Source organism: Puntigrus tetrazona, chromosome 3, assembly GCF_018831695.1.
Source record: "Puntigrus tetrazona isolate hp1 chromosome 3, ASM1883169v1, whole genome shotgun sequence".
Taxonomy (NCBI): domain Eukaryota; kingdom Metazoa; phylum Chordata; class Actinopteri; order Cypriniformes; family Cyprinidae; genus Puntigrus; species Puntigrus tetrazona.
The window spans coordinates 25287028-25312315 of record NC_056701.1 but is presented as its reverse complement, the minus strand read 5'-3'; the positions used below and the strand labels follow the sequence as shown (position 1 = coordinate 25312315).

At 37.4% G+C, this 25288-nt stretch overlaps 1 protein-coding gene across 3 annotated transcripts; it reads right to left on the bottom strand.

The window, feature by feature from the left end:
* Positions 1-3881: 3881 nt before the first annotated feature.
* tbc1d16 (TBC1 domain family, member 16) lies at positions 3882-24562 on the bottom strand. 3 transcript variants are annotated; one of them, XM_043235176.1, is made up of 12 exons: positions 24405-24562; positions 21781-21987; positions 20265-20676; positions 13407-13595; positions 12686-12833; positions 11472-11636; positions 11234-11382; positions 8548-8682; positions 7714-7900; positions 7450-7629; positions 5824-5970; positions 3882-4690 (listed from the first exon to the last, which is right to left on the bottom strand). In XM_043235176.1, the coding sequence occupies exons 2-12, from the start codon at positions 21953-21955 to the stop codon at positions 4424-4426; spliced, it is 2154 nt and encodes a 717-aa protein (XP_043091111.1). In that variant the 5' UTR covers positions 21956-21987; positions 24405-24562; the 3' UTR covers positions 3882-4423. The 3 variants fall into 3 exon arrangements, with proteins under 3 accessions (XP_043091111.1, XP_043091112.1, XP_043091113.1); XM_043235177.1 differs by having other exon boundaries at positions 21781-22027; positions 24405-24559; XM_043235178.1 differs by lacking the exon at positions 3882-4690 and having other exon boundaries at positions 5830-6378.
* Positions 24563-25288: the final 726 nt, after the last annotated feature.

Below are 25288 nucleotides of genomic sequence, written 5' to 3'. Positions count from 1 at the left end.
GATCACGATGCTTCCTAAAGGAATAGGTCACCCAAGAATGAAAGTTCTCTCATCGTTGGCTCACCCTCAAGTGGTTCCCGTACGAATGTCTTTGTTCTGCTGAACACAAAGGAAGAACGTTTGTAACCTGGCTGTTTTGGTCACCATTGACTTCCATAGTAGGAAAAAAAATACCATGGAAGTCAGTGGTGATCCAAAACAGCCAGGTTACAAACGTTCTTCAAAACACCTTCCTTTGTGTTCGCCAAAGAAATACAGGTTCGGTGAGTAAACGATGACAGATTGTTCATTTTTGGGTGAGCTATTCCTTCATACGTACTAATAATATGCACTTGTCTGTCCGGTCAGCTCTTGTTTTCTACATTTACATATAATCCTTCGGCAGATGCTTTTATCTAAAAATAACTTGCAAAGTAGTTTCCAAAGATTTTAATAAAAAATGGATATATTTTGTGCCATGCAGTCCCACACCTTGCATTTTCTACTTTGGTCTCTCAAAAACAAAAGCACAAAGTATTCATGTAGAACTACTCTTATGCATTAATTAACCCAACCAGACTCTTTAAACACACAGACCAGTGGTCTTTTAAATTGGTTTAAATAAATACATGCAGGTTTGCAAGATCAGAAATGAAGGCTTGCTTAAGAGTCTCACTCACTCACACACACACACACACACACACACATAGTATTTTTTCAAAACAACGTATCATTTCTTAACATTAGTCAATGTATAAACAAACATATGAACAACGGATATGTAATTAAGCTCTGTAAATGTTAGTTAATAAAAATACAGTTGTTCATCGTTTGTTGATGTTCATAGTGCATTAACTAAGAAACTAAAATTTGAACAATGCATTAGTTGCTAAAATTAACGCTTACAAATATTAATAAAAAAGTATTCATAGATCATGTTAACTAAACCGTAAAATGTACACACACACTCTCTGATTTAGCTTTAGCATTCTACATAATCCTACAAAACATAAATACGCACACTACTATGATATGCCCACCAAGGCATAACAGACAAATATTATGATCTAATATAAGTACAATGAAAATGGTAATAATGTAATTTACATTGAATAATAAAGGATCACGTGACACTGGAGTAACGGTTTGCTGAAGATTCAGCTTCGCATCACAGGAATAAATTACAATGTTAAAATATACAACATTAAAATAGCAAACAACTCGTTTAAATTGCGATATTATTTCACAACGTCACCGTGTTTTAATGCATTCATTCATCAAATAACGTCAGCTTTGCCGTCATTCACCTGAGGGTCGGTCAAATGACCAGGGTTTATTATTACAGCAGTCTGCTGCAGGTGGGCCGGTCTGGTCCTGTAATTGATAATTAGGGGCAATAACACAGCAATCATTGCAGTTTGACTGCAGGGGGCTTCGCCCGCAACCAGGCCTGTCAATCAGAGACAGAAACACAGCCACGGGTCTGAGGGAGAAAAACCACACACTTAAAAGTAGGTCAGGGTAGAAAGCACACAAACACACACACACACACTAAAATCCACTTTCATAAAGTCTGACATTTTTTCAGAAAAGCTTTTTGCGATAATCCATATTAAAGCAGTAATGTTAAGCGAGTACATGGGTTTCATTTAATAAAAGCAACCTGATATTTCTAGGAATACAATCAAGGCTGGATGCGAAATGGCTCGTGATATCTCCCGTGTTGCTACCTGCATCGCGCTTTTATCAGATTTAGCCGTCCAGAAATAGCCCGCTCACAGGAAATGGAAGAGGTATTTTTTGACTTCCATTATGGAAAGCCAAAGGAAATTAAAGCTTATTCCAAACCCCCTTCCTCGGCTTGTATATTTCAACAGTCCATGTTTTTGCAAGTCGATGAAAACACAGATGATGCAGGTTAAATCGGCTGGTTTTGCTAAACTACGCGCAACGGAAAACGGCAATACAGCCCAAGGTCACGATCTAATCATCTTTCTCTTAAAACACAACAACTGGCAAACGTAAAGGTACCGCGTGAAGGAAAGTCGTTTTCCACAACAAACGAGGTTATAAAATGCCGTCTTGTCTCTGATGTCATTTAAGCTGGGTGAACCTCGCAAAAAACTATTATTAAAAAGGCAAAAGTGAGAAATTACGTTTCAATGTCTTTCTCGTGGATGTTTTTGTAGGCAAGTTCTCATTCTCGTTGCATCAGTAAAGGCCGCCTTAACAGTTACTGTTTTAAATATATTCAGCGTAAAACGGATACAATAAATAGTAATAATATTTAGGAATTCCAAGAACAGAGGCCATCCAGCAGTTCTCAGAGGAAAACTATTTTATAAGGCGCCGATTATATAGAAATTTGCACAGTGGGATTCATACAAATGTCATTACCTAAGCTAACCAAGCTTAATTAACTCAAATAGACATTATAAAGACTGAAATTTCAAAGGTTGCATCCTTCAAGGCCTCCATTCGAAGACCCAGCCTGACGCACCACAGCAGCGAATTTGCCCCAGTTGTCCCGGCCTTAAAACGCGTCCGTCGGTTTCTGGGCCGAGATCTATCCCAAGGTCCATTGTGTCTGGTAACGATATGTTTTTTTGTTTTGTTTTGCTGAGAGAAAATGTCAAGTGTTGGGTTTCAACTTAATCAAATACATAGTACAAATTTTTTTTATTTTTTTAAATGCCGTTTTAATGTTGACTTATATCTTACCATGGAGAACCATAAGACCATGTGCTAAGAAAAGTCAAAAAGTGTTTTTCGTGTAGAGATGACAAAGATATCAAAACACGTTCACGCAAATTCATTCTTTGCCTAGATGCCGATGTCATAAACACTATGTAGTCTACACATAAAACGCATGCGCATGATGTTTTCATAAATGTCTTTTTTTGACATGAAGACATGCCTGCGCTTTGTTTTCAGACACCGAAAGCCATGCAAGTGAATAACCAAAATGCACGTTTTTCCCTTTCATTTGAAAACGGCGTAATATAAGTGAGCTTTGAGGGATAACACCAGCCTGCTGATCATCCGCGCTTCATTTAATATCACGCAGCAAACCAACTGTTCAAATATATATGGACCGGAAGGAGACCGGAAGCTATACCCATGGAACTTACAAATGGCGTCCATGTTAGCGACGGGAAAAAAGCGGATGGGCTTACCACATGAACCTTAGTGCTTGAACGTGGCGCGTTTTGAAACTCATGAGTGATGAGGCCGTGCTTAATCGACCTCAAACAAACATTCTTTATATGCATCACTCGGAGCTGTTAAATACGGGATATTCCCTCTGAAGTTAGACTACGAAACGCGTATAACGCATAAACATCCCCGCAAACGGAAAGTGGCTGTCCTCTAATCATTTCACAAGCAAACCCTTTCAGGATCCCTCGGCCGTGCCTTGGAGAGCAGCCCCGTTCGTCTAATGGATAGCGAAAGCCCATAATGCCCGTCACCGACGGAGACCGCATGTTGAGAGGCAGAGCGTTCTCGAAGAGTATAATGTTACCTTTTGACAGCAATTTGTCGATATCTACCTTTTAAAGAGTCTCTGGGGAAGCGCGCAGACGCCAGGAACCTTCTCGTTCACGTGCACTCAAGCACGGCGTCTAATCTCCGAGAGCGCGCTCCGTCGCTAGATAAACTAATTAAAGTCAAATTCCCTCTTGGGTTTTTGGATTTAAGCTCATTCTGTTCTGGAGAAGAAGATTAAGACCTTCTGCTACAGCTGAGGGTTCACCACGGCAACACGGACGTGATATTTCGGAACAAAAACGCTAATGGTTTTTTTATTATTTAACAGGTAGGCCTATATAATGCTCACTTGGCTACGTTGTTTAAAAATAATATGCAACTCAGTCGACAAAAAAAAGTAGACTAAACATGTCTGATAATAGCATCAATTTTAATTTCACATTGACTTGAGGATCTTCACGGACTCAATAAGAGTCTCTCTTCTCTATATCGTTATATTTACTGTGATATGAAAGGCATAGATGATCGTAAAGCAACGTTTTGATATCAGAGAGCCCGTGATAACGGTGTCCCACTTTATTTTGGCTGATTGTTTGATTTCACAGTTGAGAAACTGAACATGAAAGAAACGAAAATATGCCAAAAAACACAAACTAATCAGAAAAAAAAAACGACACCCTTCGACTGTGGTAACAAACCCAAACCCAAACCCAAACGCTAACACATGCATACATTGTCGATACAAAAAAAAATATTCTGAGATGTCAGTTCGCAAGATGTGACTTCATGAAAGACGGATGAAGACTTAGTCTTGATTGTTTGTGATAATTGTACTTGTGAATTATTGATGAGGTTCCCCAACCTCCAGAAGAGGCTGTCGGCATCGGCGGAGACCTGAAATGCGGCTCAGAGGCTAAGCCTTATGGGTAAGGGGCGTTCCTGAGACGTGCTCGAGTCAGGAGTGCTTGCGGAAAGTGAAAATGTCCCGTGTCTTGGAGCCCCTCTTGCCCTCGTTGGGCTGGTTGGGGCTGGGTAGGGGCGGGCTCTCGGGGGTAGCCGTGCCTCCATAGGGGCAGCTCTGAGAGTCGGGATGCTCTCCGGAACATTCTATGGCCGGGATGTAACGGCTGTCCCACATTCCTGGACCGCACAGTTTGCACAGGTCGTGCAAGCTGCAGGGAATTCTGGGAAGAAGGCGGAACTGATAGAGCAGGCTACGAGCCTAGGATTAGAGACAGCGACAGAGAAAGAAAGATGAAAAAAGATTAACAGGCAAAAAACACGGTTAAACTTACGTTTCATATTTAGCTTTTTCATTATTTAACAAAAGCATTCCTGTAGCAATGTCAAGGTCATGGGTTTGATTCCCAGGAAATGCACTAATTCACAAAATATGTATACTTTTATATAGTTGTATAAAAGTGCCTGCCAAATGCGTGAATGCCAAAAAATAAACAGTTCAAATTAAATGGTGAAACTGCTAAATAAATATTGCAAAATATGTATAAATAAATGACAAACAAACAAACAACAAGTACAAAATGCAAATAAAATACTAAGCTTTGAACAATAAGCAAATAAGTAGATAAAGTGCAAAATAAGAATATATAAATATTTCATATTAAACATCACATCAACAGATAAATAGAAAAATAAGCTTATTCAGTAAGAATTTAGTATCTCCTTAAGAAATATTTCACCTAAAATGTGTAATTGATCATAATTTACTATTACCATATTACACACAAAAAAACTAAGCTGCTTTTAGAGATTTTTACCTTTTTTTTTTTAAATTGTAGCTTTACATTGACATTAACAACATATTATTATTGAACATTATTTTATTAATTCAATAATAAATAAATAAAACCATTTTTTTTTTATTCACTTTTTATGTTCCAATGAATACAAGTTTTATTTAAAAGCTTTATATATATATATATATATATATATATATATATTTATATATATATATATATATTATATATATATATATTCTATTTGCATTTAAAATAATTTAGTTTTTATATTTGTTCGATTTATTTGTATAGACAATTATCAAATGAGTTTGTTGGTATCAGGACTATAATGTCAGCTTGACCGAAACAGCGGGCTTTTGTTTCCATCGTAACCTCTGCGGTGCGACTCTGATTTTGAGAAATATTTCTCCAGAGATGACAGCATGTTTGGCATACTAACTTTTCTTGCTGTAAGAAAAATATGTTTTGTATGCGGCGCTAGAGAGATGCATCACTTCTGGATGACACAAAGACACAGCATGCATAACCATGAGGAGCTCTGTCAGCTGTGTGTGTGCGTGTGTGTGTGTGTGTGTGTGTGTGTGTGTGTGTGTACCTTCCTCAGCACCAGCTCTCCATTCATGTGCATGGAGAGGTTACTGAAGTGCAGCAGCATTTGATCTGTGGCGAGCTGCTGCTCTGTGACATCATCGCCGTACAGCACGATGATGGCGACGCACAGGAACAGGTGGAAGTAGTCCGTCTGTCACACGACACACACACAGAAACACACCGAGCCAATAAAACCGCCGATTCTACATCCCAGACCAATCGTGAAGGCCAAATGCATACAGAGCCAATTAAAAAGCAGTAAACGGTGATATGCAGATGAGGGGGCAACGAGAAGACAAACCGCTTTGCTCCCCAAAATCACCTCGTCATTACCATGCCAATGTATGCAAATGGATTCCGCGGAAACCTGATAATTAGCATCTCATCTTCATTAGACACTCTGCAGATCCTTAAAGCGATACAGACACCCATTCGTTTAGCTTAAAGGGGGATTTAAGGAACAATCTCTTTCCGGTTTTCGAGGCTTCTGAGATTTCTACATCGCGCATCTGTTGGAACTTTCACCCAAAATCTCACCGGACGTTTCCTATGAAGGAGCCTAAATGCGTAAAAGAATAAGGGAAGTCAAAAAGAGAAATAAACCTCTACAGTCATATACAGTTAGTTTCCTGGCTTTTCAGACGAGAAACCAACGTTAATACAAAACCACACATTTATGAAGCTCAAAAACATCTCTACTTCCGAACTGTAATGAACAGCTGTGGGAGCAAACCAACGGTTAAAGAAATAAATATGAATAAACGCTAAACACGGCGGCCAGAATATATTTTTTTTTTATGAATTCCCTTTCCACTGAAGGAAAACCTTTTTTTATTTATTTATTAATAAAAAATAAAAAAAAACGAGGCATCTGTAATGTTTTGCATTATATGTCATTAATTTCAAGCAAAATGAATAAAGCGGTCACGGAGCTTGAAACTTAAATAATTACATATCGATAAAATACAATTCTAGCTGTTTATTTGATTGTATGTGTTCAAAATCTATTCAAAATAGAAATCAATATATTTCAATCAATATATTTCTTAGCCCAGTATTACCCCAAAACAGAACAGCAGTGTATATTGTGACACAAAAATTCTCTTTTGAATAATCAATGCTCTTTTTAACTTCCTATTTATCAAAGAATACAAAAAAAAGTATGACAGGTCCCAAAAAATATTAAGCAGCACAACGTTTCCAACGTTGATTATGAATCAGAGTATTATTATGATTTCTGAAGGATCATGTGACACTGAAGACTGGAGTAATGATGCTGAATATTCAGCTTTTCATTATTTAAAAAAATAAAAAAAAAAATGATATTTATATATATATATATATATATATATATATATATATATATATATATATATATATATATATATATATATATATATATATATATATATTATATTTATTTATTGTGTGTAATATATAATATATATACACACACACTATATGTACATGTATGGATAATCAGGATAAATATCAGCATTTGTACAAAACACCCCAAGAAGTATCAGGTTCATGTACAAAGCCTTTTATGGCAACACTACCAGCATCTGGTTCATCTGATCACATGTGGTTAATGGTCTAGCCGTGAGGCAGCCGAGCGAGCGAGCTGTACCTGATAGTGCGCCCAGCAGGCCTCCCACATGCGCAGGGCCTCAGCGTCGGGGAACTCGCGCTTGAAGCACAGAAGAACCCAGCGGTGGCAGAACAGCAGCTGAAGGCCGTCCTCTCCCAGCCGGGTCAGGTGCTGGTGGAAGCGAGGCAGCATCAGCCGCAGGAGCTCACGCAGGTACATCTGGACACACACACACACACACACAGCTACAGTAAAACAACAGCAGCGTTCACTCTTCATTCACACCGTGATGAGGATCCTCACCAGCTGCCTCTCCATGTCCTCATCTCGAGGAGAGCTGATGAAGATGGTGTTCTCCATGAGCCCCACGAAGCACCAGAACGTGTCGCTCTCGTCCTGGATCTCGGTCAGAAGAGGAGCCACCAGATCTGACATGCCCTGACAGTAGCCCATGTCTGGGTTAAACACGGCGTAGTTCAGAAGGATACGCCTGGGAGACGAGTGGACAAATACATCTTTGGTGAGCCTCAGAAATAATTCATCGGCTAAAAACAACAACACTTGTATTATTAATGGAATGGCACAGATTTATTACATAATACACTGAAATAGCCATAAGCAAGAGAAAATACTTAATAAACTTATCTATAACCACAGGAGCCTCAAAAAGTATTTTAATAAACTTAATAATATATGAATGTCAATGCAATTAGATATAATATAGTATTGTTACTTTTAATCAAAAGTAATATTTAAAATATTATTACATTTATTAGAATGTACTGTAATATATTACAATAAAATGGACATTTTAGGTGCGACTTAGCTTAAAGTTTCTTTCTTTTTCAGATAATACTAATAATAACAATAATAATATTTTTTTAAGAACAACTCATTGATTTATTATCTATAATAACTATATTAATAACATTCATATTTACAACCATATACAATAAAGAGAGGATGTATCACTTAGCAGCTTAAAATTTTTTTTAGTAATGAAATATTTAAACAAAAAATATTAAAAGTATTAAATAATTAAGTCAAATATATTTTACTTTAAGCATGATGTGGCATCCAAATTCTCATTTTCAAATGCAATGAAATATTTCTGCGGTATGAAAACGTTTCTCCAACCTCATGATTTCTACATTGGGGTTGTTTTCTCCTCTGAAGAACATGTTGCTCCGATCGGTTCTGACCACATCTTTATCAACAGTGAACTGGACCTTCCTCCAGAACTCACTGTGCTCCTCTGGACTCATGGACAGCCTGTGTGTGAAGAGACACGGAGAAATGCAAGAGATTAACCGAAGAGACAAGTAACGACAAGTCAAGAAGCACAGAACAGAACAAAAAAAAATTAAATCAAATAATAAAATCCAACAAAATAAATAAATGAAAAGAACAGAACTAAGGACAACAAACATAAAATTAAAAAAAAGACAAAGTGGAAGAAAAAACGGCAATGAAGAAAAATAAGTGGGTCTAGTGTGGTAACATTCCCGTCCTGAAACATGGCGGTCCCTCCGGCTATAGACCTTCTCATAACAAGCAGGTGGGATTTCATTAACACTGTTTGTTTTGCTGGAATTGAAGCCAGCCCTGATGCAACTTCGTGTAAGTGTTTCGAGAGCGGTGTTTGTGAACTATTCCCACATCGCTCTCTGACTCCCCCTCTGGCCCCTCGAGGTTCAGATCGCTCACTGCTCAGCAACACCTTCACACACACACACACACACACACACACACACACACACACACACACACACACCCATTACTAACACACCAACAAAACAATCACTGACCAGAAAACACACTCACTACACTGACATACTGTGCACTATTACTACAGAAACACATATAGTGTTTACTAAATAAAAATAGTATTAGATTTATTTTTATATATATATATATATATATATATATATATATATATATATATATATATATATATATATATATATATATATATACATAAATCATAATGATGATCACAATTGTAACATTTTCTTTTGTAATCTTATTTTCTTTACTATCTTTAAAATCACGACCAAGTCTTAACATTACTGTAATAAAATAAATTACAATACTGTACATATTTGTACTATACATAGTAAATATTTACATTTTTTGTAACAATATGTATATAATTTCAATTTCTTCACTGTGTTTTCTCTCACTCACTGGCTCAATTCTATCACAGCGAAGACATAAAAAAATTACAATAATGTTAATAATAATGGACATTTTAAGTGTGACTTAGCAGCTTAATCATTTTCATTTTAATTAAAAACCATTAAGAATAATTCTTTGATTTAATATTTGTAAAATACATGATTAATTATGAATTACTACTATCAATAATTCAATAATATATTATATAATTGGTCACTGACTAATAGCTAAAAAATAGTAATTTTAGAATTATAATTAATACAATTTTTATAATTTGATTCCAAATTTACTGATTATTTATTTATTCAAATGAAAAATTAAAACAAATAAAAACAGAGTCTCTAAAAAATGTAATCTAATAAAAAAAAGTGCTGAGGTATGTGTGCTTAGAAATATGCTTCGATCTGAAACGCAAGCATCAGGCTTCACAAGTACTCTATGAATTGCTAGACAATGATTTAATTGATTAAGGTAATTATTTCCTCTGAAATTCACTACGCCCCAGAGCGCATATATTTGCACACATTTATTGATTGGTTATGACTCGGATGCTAGAAAACCCTTCAGAGACTCTCAGTGGTTTTAATGTGTATTAAGACAGTACAGCCGCTGTCAGATGGCCATGCCTTAAACACAGGGGGGAAAAAAAGAACAATTATGGCTGTTGAAATAACAAAACTAACTATTTTCAGTCAAAAAGTGCTTAGTCGGCCGTTTTGATAAGATTGAGTCAGAGACGTGACTGAAAACAACAGAAAGCGGTTTGATGTAATGACTCCTAAGGCTCCGGGTGATTCACGAACCGTGAGCGCAAACACCACCTAGCTAACTAGAGGAGCTAGCCTCAGCTTACGTAGCAAACCTCCGCTTTCAGACTCCACAAATATCACATTCAGTAAACAAGCAGCCGATTCGAACCAAAGTGAGCAATCTAACAAGCGGGTGCAGCTTCGTGTTTTCATTACGGCACCAGGAGAAGTGAGAGGAGAGACGAGCTAGCAAGGACACTTGTTTTCTTTGAAGTTAAAGTTGGTTTGTTTTGCACTTTTTTATGCTAGAGGACTTTAAAGTCTATTAAGTCCCATCCTAACAAACCATACATCAACGAAAAGCTTACTGACTGATGTATACATTTCAATTTTTATTAAAAATGGCCCCTTATGACCCTTATGCTTTTTTCCCTCCAGCATCACATATGCACAGAAAAAAAGCGCATTAATGTGGATTAATAACTATTTATTAATAACTGAGCTTATGCGACACGGATGTTGAGTGAACGAAGCATTATTTGTGGATAATGTAATGTTTGCTCAAAAAAATTAAAAATAAAATAAAAAGCTCAGATCACTGACTTATGACCAATCGGAAAAAGAAAACAAAACCTGTGCGAACGGAAAGAAAACTAGCCTTGGCAATTATATATATTTTATAAGCATTTAAAAGCAATTTTTTTTTTTCATCAATGGAGCTACAATCACCTTTTTTGCTTCAGAAATGAAATTCAGAAAGCTTTCTTGGCTCATAACGACTGAAACACGAGTTCCAGGTAAAATGCAAAAAAAAAAAAAAGTTAAATGAAATAAAGTATATAAAATAAAGTAATAACCAAAGCACCACCCGCTGTGGTTCAACGGCCTCCACTAACCTCCTCTGCTGGACGTCCTGGTACTCCGCGCGCTTCTGCAGCCTCCAGGCTTCCCGCTCCTCAGACGCGGAGTCGTAGCTGTAGTAGTGCAGCAGGAAGGGCCACACTTCACCACGGATGGACGGGTCGACGCCCCCGAAGAAGATGGCCTGAGAGAACAAAGGCATTGTCAGAAGAAATCACATCGTAACAAAACCTCCGGGACCTCAATCATCCCTGAAAACAGCGACTGACTGACCTTCCTGAGCTTGTACTCCTCCACCACCTGGCCGTTGTTGTTGAGATGCCGGAGCCAAGAGCTGACGTCCAGCCGCCGATACAGACGCTCCTCTGGGTGCATCTCAGCGGACGGTAACGTGGGTCTGCGGATAGAAAACTGCATACATGACTTCTCATCCGACACCTGGAGCGGGAAGAGGGCGATACAGGACGGAGAAACAAAAAAACACTGCATGAACACTACAGTCCATACGAATCACAGACATAGAAACACACTTCTGACTAAATATCGTACGTTAAAGACGTTCAAAATAATGACATTTCTGAAACGGTGTCACTAGCCTATTTCATGTTATTCTAAAGGAGAAAAAAAGTTTCTCCGTCTTCTCCGCTCGCATAAATAGCGTTGTGTTATATATTAATAAATAAAACAAATAAATAAATTCAAATCTATTCATGACACAATCTAAAACTGACCTGTAAAACAAATTTTATAAAATTATATTTTATAGAAATTAAATGGGTTTCATTTAAGAAACCAATGGCTGGCAAAGAATACTATCATTCAAATTTTTTTAAATAAATGCTTGTTTGAAAGTTACGTTTATTCAAAAAAAAAAACTAAAATTCTTACAGTTCTGACTTTTTTCCCTGCAATTGCAAATTCTGACTTTTTGACAATTATAAGTTATAAGGTCAAAATTGTGATAAATATAGATATAAACTCACAATTATGACTTTTTCAGAATTGCGACTTGATTGCAATTAATTTACTAAGTTTTATGTTTTCTCTTTACTATGACAGGTGGTCTAATAAAACGTTATGCACCGTTTTCGTAGCATTCAGTTGACGCATTTGTCTGAAGGGCATTGGGAAAAGTGCTCTTGGTCAATAATACAATAATAAAATTGAAATCAAAATAATCGTTAGTTGCAGCCCTAGAGTTAAGTGAGGGTTGTGAGACAGAAAGTCATGTCAATTGTGAGTTTATGTCATGCAGTTCTAAGAAAAAAACAAAACAAAAAAAAAACAACTGCGATATAAAAACTCGCAATCACCATTTTTATTTATTAGTGGAAAATACATTCAAATATAAAGTTGTTTTAAACTGCAATCATGTTTCACAATATTACTGCCTGCACTGCGAGCACAAGAGACTCGGTTCAAATGCATTCGTGAAAAACTTTTGAGAGTTAGCGTATGTGAGAGTGAGCGTTCAGTCGTCTCCAGACCTGGTCTTTGAGCTGCGTCTCTCTGCAGCACTTCCACTGCTGAAAGACCTCGGCCAGCTTATCCAGCCCGGCGTGGTGGAAGTGAAGGATCTTGTACTGGCTCTCTCTGCTGGCGATGACCAGCTGTCCACAGGTGCAGGCCTCGTCGCTGGAACACACGCGCAAACAAAACACACGTTCACCAGACCACATCCTGGAGATCCGAGGGAAAATGAACGGCGAGACGAGTCCGCTAAAAGATCAGGATGCGCTTTCCTTACCCAGTTCTTCCTTTCTCTTTTGTTTGCACTGGCTTTCCCTTAGTAACGGCATTTGTTAAATTGTATTTCCTCTTCATAAAAGGACTATTAATGCATATTTTCCATAAACCACAGAAACATTCGATTTTTATTCGCACCGCGGAAATATTTTAATATCTCGAACAAAATAAGCCCGAGGTTAAGGAATAATGATTTATAGCTTGCAGCTATATAGCTATAACTAAGTTCCCTAAAATGAGAGCGGTAATGCAATACGAGGAGGTGAATTAAATATACGAGGTGTTTCATAAAACGGAGACTTATGAAAAATATTAACGCAACAGTGTAAAAAGCCAGCTTCAAATAGGGTGGCATGAGTTTCATAAAGCACAGATAAGTAGGAGAGATATTAAAAACAACTGAAAATAAAGATGAATCAAAAGGTATGGATATTGGAATAAACTCGGGAGTCTTCTTCTGACCTGAAGAAGAGGCGCAGTGACCTCATGTGACCCAGGTCGACTCTGAACACCCCGCACAGGTGCTCTAAGGCCATGACTTTCTGCTGCTCCTCCCACCGAACTCCCTGTGATTGGCTGATTTCTGAGGGGGCGTGGCTGTCCAGGCTGGAGGCGGAGCTTGCAGAGTGAGCCATGGGTTCATCGCACTCCCTGAAATGAAGGGTATCGCTATTAATATCCATGTAATAAAAAGCAGATAAAATGCTAATATTGTGATTAATGAATACTGCCTGAGAGCGTATTATTTTCTTGATTTTTATATTTTCAGCAAAGCTGCTATAGAACCATTTAGTTTGGTTCGTATTTATTTGTATAGAGCTTTTCAGAATGCACATCGTCTCAAAGCAGCTTTACAAGAAATGAATGTTTCTAAATTACAATTAAGAGGGATCTGTTGATGTCACACTTTCATTTAAGCAGAAACCGTGAACATATTAAAGCAATTTTAAGCTATATAAACTAAAAATTTAAGGTGGAAGCCACAACTCTCTCATTATTTATCTCACTATTTACAACCCACCTAACTATTGTGATGCAGTGCACTGCTGAATAAAACTGGATGTTAAATGAAAATGAATTGAGAACTGACTGGACTGTGAAATTACATGCAAGAATTGATTGAATTTACTAAAACAAAGCCTTGTTGACATGTACATTAAAACAGACATGCATGTGATATTAACCATAAAGTCATTTCAAGGTATGCTGATATCAAAAGATATCAGAGAGACAAACGGTTTCTAAAAATAACACTTTATAATCAGACCGGAAATGTGTATTAAATATTACTTTAATATGATTATTTGTCATTTCAAATTGCTTTTATGAGACTACAAGAAAGGAGTAGAAAGGAGTATTAATAAAAAAAGAATATATATTATTTTCGGTCATACATTATATTCAGGTCCAATTCTCCCCATTAACAAACTTTTGGCTCCTAAATTGCTGCTTATTAATAGTTAAAGCAGTTGTTAAGGTTAGGTGTTGGGTAGGATTAGGGATGTAGAATTAGGTCTATTTATTATTAATTATTATTATTATTAATAATAAACATCCAATGTTAACAATGGACATGCTAATAAACGACTAGTTGACAGTGAGAATTGGTCCCTAAATTAAAGTTTAACTATATTCTCTACAAATAAAATGTAAAGTTATTGTAAACATACTATTCAAGGCTTTTTACATTTCATTTGAGTAGTCTTTTTTTGGTAACACTTTTTTTTTTTACGGTTACACCTATTAGTTGCTTATAAGCATGCATATTACTAGAATATTAGTCATTTTTAGTGCTAATTGAGCACATATTAATGCCTTGTTCTTCATTACCTTCTTCTACATCCCTAATCCTACCAAACATCTATATTTAAACTACCTTACTAACCAAGCAGCAAATTAGGAATTAATAAAGGGAAAAGACAAAGTTAAAAGTCTATACTAAAGCGTTACCGTCTTTTCTATCAAGTTAATTAACTGTCATCTATTTGAAGGCCTTTTTTTAAGCTCTACATGACAGCTTCATTCAGCTGCCCTCTCTACTGTAAACCTGCACATCAATTCATTCGTTCTGCCCTGTGTTTTTAGTGTGAAACTCAGCGACAGCTGTAGGTACGGATACGCGCATGTGTGAGAGTGGACGCTGGGAGTGAAGAGGAATGAGAGGAATGCTGGGAGGTTATTGTGCTGGCAGGAGAAGAGCAGAGACACAAATCAAGCAGCCTGGCAGCCAATTTCCCCTGACAGCCCTGCTCTCTCTCTCGCTGTGAGCGTATCTCCCTGCAACCGTCTCTCGACCTCTCGTGTAGCCAGAGCTGTAACCTGAACCGTGGGACCTCTGCCTCTCTCTCACACTCGTCTTTTTCTCTAACAGAGCACGTCTAACATGCCAAAAGCACCTCCAGACACGTCCCCCGTCACAGATCCACTGTGGGAGCCGAAGCTTTATGGGTCATGTGGCATTTGAGAGGTCTCTCGGAGTCCACGCTCCAGCAGGATCACACACATGAGGCCATATGGCGGGCTGAGGCCGTGACAGACAGCGCACGGTGCAAAGTTACATCTCATCTTCTTTATAGACCCTTGTTTTCTATTCGGTGAGCCTCACGGCGACTTTACGAAACAGGAAAAATAACGCGAGCCAACTGAACTAACCAACTGGAAGGACGTCTAGAAGTCAGTTGGTTCATCGGTTTGATGGTTGGATGGATAGCCACACAGATGTTCAATAAAAAAATTTGGTAAATGAACTAAAGTTAGTTGATTGATTGGTTAGTTAATTTAGAAGATAGATAAACGTATAGCTATACAGATGTTAGTTAGGAACAGGAAAAAATAAATTGAGTAAAAAAGAATATATTTTTTTACTTTAAAAGGTAAGTGGTTGCAAGCATTTTATAGCTACATTTCAATAAACTAATTAAGTTAAAAAATATTAAAGGACTTTTTTATTAAATGAGGCTAAAATACATTGTTGGCAACCACTTTTTTTAGTACAATTTTTAGTTAGTTCAGTGGTTAGATGTCTAAATGAATTAAGACAAATTTAATAATTATAGTAACTGAACTGAACTTAACTAACTAGATAAAGTTGGTTTGTTAGTTAGACGCAGAGGCACAAATATGTTAGTTATGAAAGTACTTAACCAACCAACTAGATGAATAAATTTAGTTGGATGATTGGCTAGTTAGTTAGGAAGATAAATGTACACCTATTTAGATCTTAGCCGAGAACAGAAGAAAATAAGGCAACTAAATCGAACTTACCAACTAGATGGACTGATAAAACTTGGTTGAATGGTTAGATCAATAGTTCAATAGACCAATAGCCACAAATGTTAGCAACAGGAGAAAGGCGAGGAAAATGGTAACTAAATCAAACCAATCAAATGGATAGACAGAAATCAGTTGGTTGGTTGATTTGTTAATTAGTTGGATAGATTGATAAATAGCCACATAGACATTTGCTTAAATCAAGAGTATAAAATTAGGTGGCTAAACTAATAGATGGACAGAGAGAGGTTAGCTGGTTCAGAGGTTAGATGGCTGGATTGGTAGAAGTTTGTTAAGAACAGCAAAAAATATGGTAACTGAACCAACCAAATGAATGGATGAAGTCGGTTGGGTTAGTGGTTAGTTAGAACAGGCACAAAGCTGTTAGTTAAGAACAGGATGAACAGATAGATATTTAGTTGGTTTACTGGTTATTTAGTTAGAAAGAGCTGAACAGATGGATGGATAGGCACAAGAATATTAGGAAAGAACAGGAGAAATTAAAGATAACTTAAATGAACTAACAGATAGAACAACTAGACGAAAGTTAGTTAGACACAGAGACACAAAGATGTTAGTTAGGAAAAGGAGAAACTATGATGAATGTCCTAAATTAACCAACTAGATGGATAAAGTTAATTGGATAATTGGCTAGTTAGTTACCAAGACAAACGTATAAAAATATAGATCTTAGACAAGAACAGAAGAAAATAAGGCAACTAAATTAAACTTACCAACTAGATGGACTGATAGAAGTAGGACTTCAATAGACCAATAGCCACATAAATGTTAGGAAGAGGAAAATGGTAACTAAATCAAACCAACCAAATTGATAGACAGAAATCAGTTGGTTGGTTGATTTGTTAATTAGCTGGGAAGTTAGTTGGTTCAGAGGTTAGATAGTTGGATTGTTAAGAACATCAAAAAATATGGTAACTGAACCAACCAAATAGACGATTGAAGTTAGTTGGTTTACTGGTTAGTTAGCTAGAAAGAGTTGAGAAGATGGGTGGATAGGCAAAAGGGTGATAGTTAGGAACAGGAGAGATTAAAGGTAACTAAACTGAACCAACCAACTAGATGAATAAAGGTAAGTGGTTAATTAGTTAGACGGACAGATGAATGAACAGCCACAATGAACAGACATTAGTAAGGAAAGGGAGAAATAGGGGAAAATAAGGAGACTAAACTAGAGGTTTTTTTTATTTATTTATTATTTGTAAAGTTATGAATAGGAGAAATATGAGAAAATAAATATAAATAAAGTGATGGATAGATATAAGATATTTGGATAAATGATTAGATTAAAATAAGGTAATTAAACCGACCTAACTAAACGGAGAGAAGTTAACTGATTAAATGTTTAGTTGGATGGTTTGTACTAGTATGAGTCGAGGGAAACTTTTCCAGGGACTGGACTCCCTCTGGATCAGACACTACCTCTCAGGACCTGTTTATTACATCACAGGGAAACAAACGCCCCAGAGCCAGAGCTGTCAAACACAGCTAACACATTACTATTACATTAAAACATGACCTCTAATGTTTTTCCACCTCTTTCACCTCAGAATTTTTTTTAAAATTTAAAATAGATTTTCTATACTCACTCTAATGATATACAGACATAAAAAAAAAAACAAAGACGTCAGGCAGTCATAACAGAGAACATTTACATATTTCATATAATTCTAAAAACCAGACACAGGGTGGAAGTAGTCATTAAAAACACCCCAAAAAAAGTTTACAATGGTTTAAAATGTACTGAGCCCTACATAGAGCCATACCACGACAAGGGAGAAAAAGAAAAATTACAGAGAAGCAGGGAAAGAAAACAAATAGTAGGGAAAAGAACAAGAGTGAGAAAGTGAAGGAGGAAGAAAAAAAAAAAAAGAAGTCAAACATAAACACTGAGGGATCCAAAGAGGAAGTGGAAGTCAGAAAATAAATGGCAAAAAGCAGGCCAAAGAGAGCGCTCTCCACCCAAAGGAACAGAGAGGAATGAAGCCGTTCATCACAGACTCAGTCAAACACAAACCACTGATATTTATGATCCGATGGGCAGCTCATGTCCCGGCCTCACCCCCGCGGCTCTGGACATATAACAAAGGGAGGAAACCAAGCTGAAAGAGGGAATGCTAGCTGAAGCAGCTGGGGGAGGGAATATCACAGACCGAGACTCTCACTGTCAACCTGATCAACTCTGCTTTCCCGCTCTTTCTCACGCATATCCTCCTGTAATGTCTCCACCTTGTGTCCACAGCGAAGCATTGCAAGCCTCACATTCAGAGCGACCATATTTGACCTACATGAATATACTTGTGCTTACAAGAATACTAAAAATGTGTGTAAATAGAGTATTTCCTTGCTGTTAAAGCAACGGGATTTTCTGCTATTTATGCTACTTATTGCAACCTTTTCATTATTTCCTTTATTTTGATTTCAAATAAATTATTTCATGATTTGAAAAAGGATAAAACTAAATTATAAAGCCATCTGAGAGACTGGAGCTGACAGCAGTCTTTATTCATGCTGACTCACCCAATCACGCGTCGGGGGGCGGAGCTAGTGTAAATAGCCTCTGCCAACAAGTCGGCCTGTTTGTACTTAGCGAAAATACAAAAAAAATGTAAATACTGAAAAGTCAATAACTACCGGCAACTGTTCGGCTCCTAACATTCTTCAAACTACCTTGTTTTGTGTTCAGCAGAATAAAGAAGCGCATACAGGTTTGAGGAAGAGTATATGATGAGAATCGTTTAAACGAAGCGCTTAAATAAAAGGGTGTACGGATATAAAACATGCTGTTGCACAAAGCATTCCATGTAATATACTGTTATTTTAAAACGGCATGTTGGTATAACCTTACACGCACACAGTAGTAGTGAAAAACTGTTGTCGGCAGAAGCAAGCATTATATATTTATATGTGCAACACTTTATGAGAGATGGCCTGTGATCACAGGATGCCGTAGAGGTTCAGAACAGGAACACACGATGCTGTGTAATAAGGCATGCTGAGCTGATCTATGAATTATGAATAAGCTGCGAGCAGCTCCTCTTACTACACACAGACCCGCAGCAGCACAGCATGTACATGACAGACGCATTCTGCCATTAATATCACTGAAAACACCTACTGTAATGCAGAGCTACACATGCAACTCCTGTTCACTGGGTGATCTAGTAATGCCATAAAAAGACATCATCCGAAATAAAAAAAAAGAGGTTCTCAGCTACCACTAATTCACACTGCAGCCTTTTTAAATGTTTTACTATTGCGAAATCATAGTATGCACTACCACACAAATGTTTAGGCTCTGTAAGATTTTTTTTTTATGCACCAAATCGGAAAAGATAGACGGTAAACACTTTTCGAAGGATTTGATTTCAATCCAAATCTGCAAGTGGTTTTTGCAAAAATTACATTTTAAATTAAATTTGCTACTATTTTCAACATAATAATAAGAAACGTTCCTTGCACATGAAATCAGTGTGTTGGCATGACTTCTGAAGGATCGTGTGACGATGCAGGGAATTCAGCTTCGCAGCACAGAAATAAATTACATTTTAAAAGATATTCAAATAGAAAACAGGTAGTTGAAATTCGGAAAAATGTCATCATATTATATTTGTATTGTATTATTGAGCAAATAAAAGCAGCCTTGGTGAGACTTTCAAAAAAACAAACAAACAAAAAAAACCCTAACTCAAAACTTTTAATGCTAGTGTATGCAGAAACCATTTTAATTATTGATTTATGTTCTTTATATAAAAGAGTCTGAAACAAATCTGTGCTGTCAAACAAATAATTGCTATTAATTGCATCCAAAAACTAAAAAATAAATTCACATAATATGTGTGTATCTGTACTGTGTATATTTATGTATATAGAAACATACACATGTTATAAATTATATATATATATATATATATATATATATATATATATATATATATATATATATATATATATATATATATATATATATATATTTTTTTTTTTTTTTTTTTTTTTTTTTTCACAGAATACATGCTGTATTTAAACACTCACCTGCTCTCATTATCCAGGAAGACGGAGCTGCTGCTCTCGCCCAGAGCCTCGCTGACGGGCGACAGGCAGAAGGGCGAGGAGAAGGTGTCCGAGTCCGAGCCGAGGGTGCTGTCTCGACTCACCTCGTCCGCAGAGAGCTCGCACGAGCCCTCGTCGCCCTCTTCCAAAAGCTGCTGGTTCTGCAGAGCTGGCTCCGGCGCCTCTTCGTCCTCCTCTTCCTCGGGGGCGGGCGGCGGGCGAGAGTGGCTCCGGTGGGCTCGGCGGCGGGGGTTGCGGCGGACTGGAGAGCTTTCGGGCGTGATGTAACGAAGGGCCTCTTCGTCCTGCCGCTGGATGCGAGAGTTGGGCACCCAGGTGAGGATGAGGGTGGAGCCGAGGGTCTCGTCTTTCTCCAGGTGCACGCAGAGGTAACCTGTAAGAGGACGGAGACAGAAAAAACTCACAATCTGGCAGACTCAGGGTGTTTTGAGATTAAAAGGCATCTCATTTTTAATTTACATCCGATGATAATGTTTATTTGAGGCATGTTTTAGCAAGGTTAGCTGTAGACCACAAGTAGACCTACGTGTAAAAAAAAAAAAAAATTTGTGAATGTACATCTAATATGGGATATAACACCAAAAAATACATTAAAAGACAAAAAGACATTTAGATTAATACAGTAAATACATTTTCACAGTATTGTAAATTAGACACAATTAGTGACAATTAACAAGAAAAAGTCTTTTGGACCAATGGAAATGCATGATTTATAATAATATAATAATATATAATATAATAATAATATATGAAATATTTCTATTTCATGAATTCTGTTCTTTCAAAACCTTCTACTCATTAAAGAATCTTTGGAGAAAAAAAAAATGTTTCATGGTTTCCACAAAAATATTAAGCAGCTGATTATGACGAAAAATCTGCTTAGCCATCACAGGAATAGAATAGAATGGAATTAAAAAAATTATTATCTATTTTATACTAGTGCTGTCAAACGATTAATAACCATTAACTGCATCCAAAATAAAAGGTTTTGTTTACATATGTGTGTGTACTCTGTATATTTATGAATAAAAACACATGCAAGTCTATATTTAAGAAAAATGTGTTGTTTATACATTTATACATACATAAATAAATGTGAATACTTTCAAAATATAAATGTGTCTCTATATAAATGTACATATACATATACACATATATATATATATGTACACACATATATTAAGTAAGACACTTTTATTTTGCAATTAATCATTTGACAGCACATATTTTATTTATTTTACAAATGTTTATTTTTAACAATGTCCTTTCCTTTTCCTTTTTATTTAACATAAAAACAATTAGCAAACTATTCTAAAAACTATTACAAACTATTCTAAACTAAAATTCAGCAACCTGAAAGTTTTAATGCTATAATGTAACTCCTTCCAAAAACATTCAGAAAGGCACTTTTTGGCAGGCAGCTGAGACGCCCGTCTCTTGAGAACGTGTGTGTGTGTGTGTGTGTGTGTGTGTGTACCTGGGTGATGCTCGGGCAGGCCGGGCAGAGGCTCGGCCGGGTGAACGCACACATTGTTCTTGGAGAAGATGATCTCTCCATCCAGCACGGTCCGTGATCCTCCCGTGCCCACGTTAAACGTCAAAAGGTCAGAGGCTTTGGAGGATGCGCGTCGCAGGAGTCGACCGAATGACATCTCCTCCAATGACCGCTCGCTTCTCCCATCCTCTGAGACGGAGACAAGACAACCGCTAAACTCTTCTTCTCACTCCACAAACAATGCACAGAATACAACGCAAATCAGAATATCACAAGCTGCACATCACTCCGACCTCTCGAGGTCACTTCGTCAGGCACATATATCATTGAGGCGGTTTCATTTAAGAAAGGCAATGGTAATAGAATTGAGCCGATTGATCTAATCATGACAACATCTGAATAATATATGAAAGTCAGAGTCGATCCATGTCACCTTCTTGAAACTAACAGCATGGTTATTTATGACTAAGTCACACACAGACACACCTTAAAACAAACAGACACACACACACACACACACACAGACACACAGACACGCACCAACTTACTCACTAGAGGAACCCAAAGCCACAGAAACAGACAGAGGATTCAGTGTGACATATGTTATCAGAAAACACTACTATAAAACACTTTATGGTCCTTTACGGCCAGAGATGTTTAAATGCTAATAAGGCGTTTAAGATAAGGGCAACTTCACATGAAATTGAACGCTGTGTGAAAAGCTACATTTCATCTAAAAATGCATTAGACACAATTGTCTAATTCTACAGTCATTTTTCATGACCTCATAAGTCATGCTATTAGTATTCTATTGTGGATTTTTTTTTAAAAGGCTTAAATCCAAAACATTCAACTTCAGCATACAGCTCAAAAAAAATTATTTTGCAAGCAATTAATTCCTTGACAGAACCAATATTTTAACCTAAAAAAATGCATATTTGTCAACTATTTGAAAACTAATTGCGCAACATTCACAGTCATCTATCACTCGTGACAAGCACTTCCTCGGGACGGACGTTTTGTTTCAGTCTTCCTCTTCTGTCTAGCGAATTCATTTTTTCGGTCTTAATTAACGGTGCCCTAGTCTTCCGGAACGGCGTCGCTCATGTGTGCTCATTAGAGCTCGACTTCCTGTCCCAAACCAGACAACAACTAAAAACTCTACATAATTATGAACAATACAACAGTTTTAAGGCTGAAGGGACTTTCAGTGAACTTTCAGAAAAAACCCAAATGAACAAACAAACCCTACGCTGCTTCATTCATGAGAGGAACAAGTTGGTCCGGTGAAGTCTCCTCAGAAGTCATCTGTTGAGGTGGATGCACGGTCGCATGTATCACACGGCTATGATTGCAGCTCAAACACAACAGCGGTGAGCAAACATGCCACATCACAAGCAGACTCGCAACAGGCCAGATCAGGAGGAAGCGAGCGTGCGCTATCAGGAGCAGAGGCATGCGTTGTTTCTCCTCGGATCTGTCGGCGCCGCTGCAATCTCTCGCTCTGGCAGACATCAAGCTCCACACGACACAGCCAGGAATGCACACGGAACAGGTTCGATCCAACGGGCCCATTCGTTAAAGGCGCAATGATATTAGCTCACCCAAAAATAAACATTCCCCCCAAAGACCTCTCGATTTTGCCAGTTATGACCGATCAGGCAAACGTGTGCCACCCCGGTCAGGGCCCGGCGCTGAACACAGGCTCCAGGAAAAAAGTAAAACAAGTAAAATTAAACACTTCCTTTGGTTTGTTTCATTGAATTCAAAGGAGCCAGAAAGCTGTTCCGGCCCGGTTTAACCCCTTGCTTGTATTCGATCGCGACGTGCCAAGTTTGACTATCACGTGAGCGTTTAAGAGAAAGAGGGCACTGATGGGCAAAACAAAAATGGCACAGGATTTCCTTTAAACGGTTTCCACTAGAAATCTTTAGCAATGAACAAATACAACGAATTAAACATGAAAATACACAGTAGAAAGAACATAACACACTCTCAACATACGTCTTTTACTACTATTTGCTCTTACTAATAATAAAATGCATATATTTGCTATCACGGGTTTTTCTGTAGATACGTGTACTTGCATGGCACTTAAATCATAATCATCATACCTGCCTATAAAGCTCGTATTGGGTTCCACACATGGGAAAAAAAACATGCATGTGAGACAATTTAATTTTTGGGTGAACTATCCCTTTAAGAAGTGTCATAAAATCATTTATTGGGGCAACATTATATTAATCCCCATGGCAAAGTTACAAGTCGTTCAATAGTAAACGGTGTCGTGTGCGTGCCCTATTAACATTACAGCAGGTAAATATATAACAATATATATATATTAATAAGATCCAGGCCTGTATCAGCTGTCTCGTCTTTCCTATCAGAGTGACTGACCTCTATCAGTATTGTCTTTTAACGGACGAGCCGTTCCGTCCCGCTTTGAGGGATCTCGTATCTCGTAGGAGGATTGATTTCAGACGGAAGTCGCGCAGGCGTCCCGTTATACCTGCCGTACCCGTACGGGACGCTAACTAAACTCCTTCTAGTAATGACAGCCGCGGAGACACGTCTGACATCGAAAGGCACCCGCGCAGCAGTCTTACCTTCAGCAACAGAAACGATTACAGCCGTCGCTACGCGTCCATATCAGAAGCGGCGCGTCCGAGCCAGGCTACGGGGAATGACGCTCGTGTTTATCGGTGACACTTCACTCCGCACGCCGCCGCTGACGCCGGAGTCGACGCCCCGCCCACTGACATTCCGCTGCTTCCGGGACGACGCTGCGCTTCCTCCGGAGTCCACGCGCGAGGCACGACCAGTGACGGGGAGACGCACAACTTTCTGATATATATATATATATATATATAAATATAACTACATATACACTATATATAAATATAAACTATATGTATAAACATAAACATAGCTGAAACATAAACAGCTTTTTTTTAATGAGGATATGACAGTATTTGACTGAGAAATAAATATAGGTGCAAAAAAATCCAAATATTGATAAATTCGCCCTTAAAGTTGTCCAAATGAAGTCTTAACGCAACGTGATCTTTACATAATATCCTAATGATTTCTGACATAAAGGAAAAATCGATCATTTTGACCCATACAATGTTTTATTGGCTATTACTACAAATATACCTGTTCTGCTTATGTCTGGTTTTGTGCTCCAGTGTCACATACACGTGTGTGCATGTGTTAAAATATACTTATATAAAATGTGTATAAATTATACAATTCTAATGTAATAATTCTAACACTTCAAGATTTAATTTGTAAATATTAGGAAACTGCATTAGTTAACATGAAATAATAGTGAGATGCACTTAATAATTCATTATAAATAAATTAGTGCTGTCAAACAATCGTAATTAAACACACCTTTCTATAAATATACACACACACCTACAGCATAAATTTGGAAATATTTACATATATACAGTATTTAGATTAATATAGTTTATATATAAATATA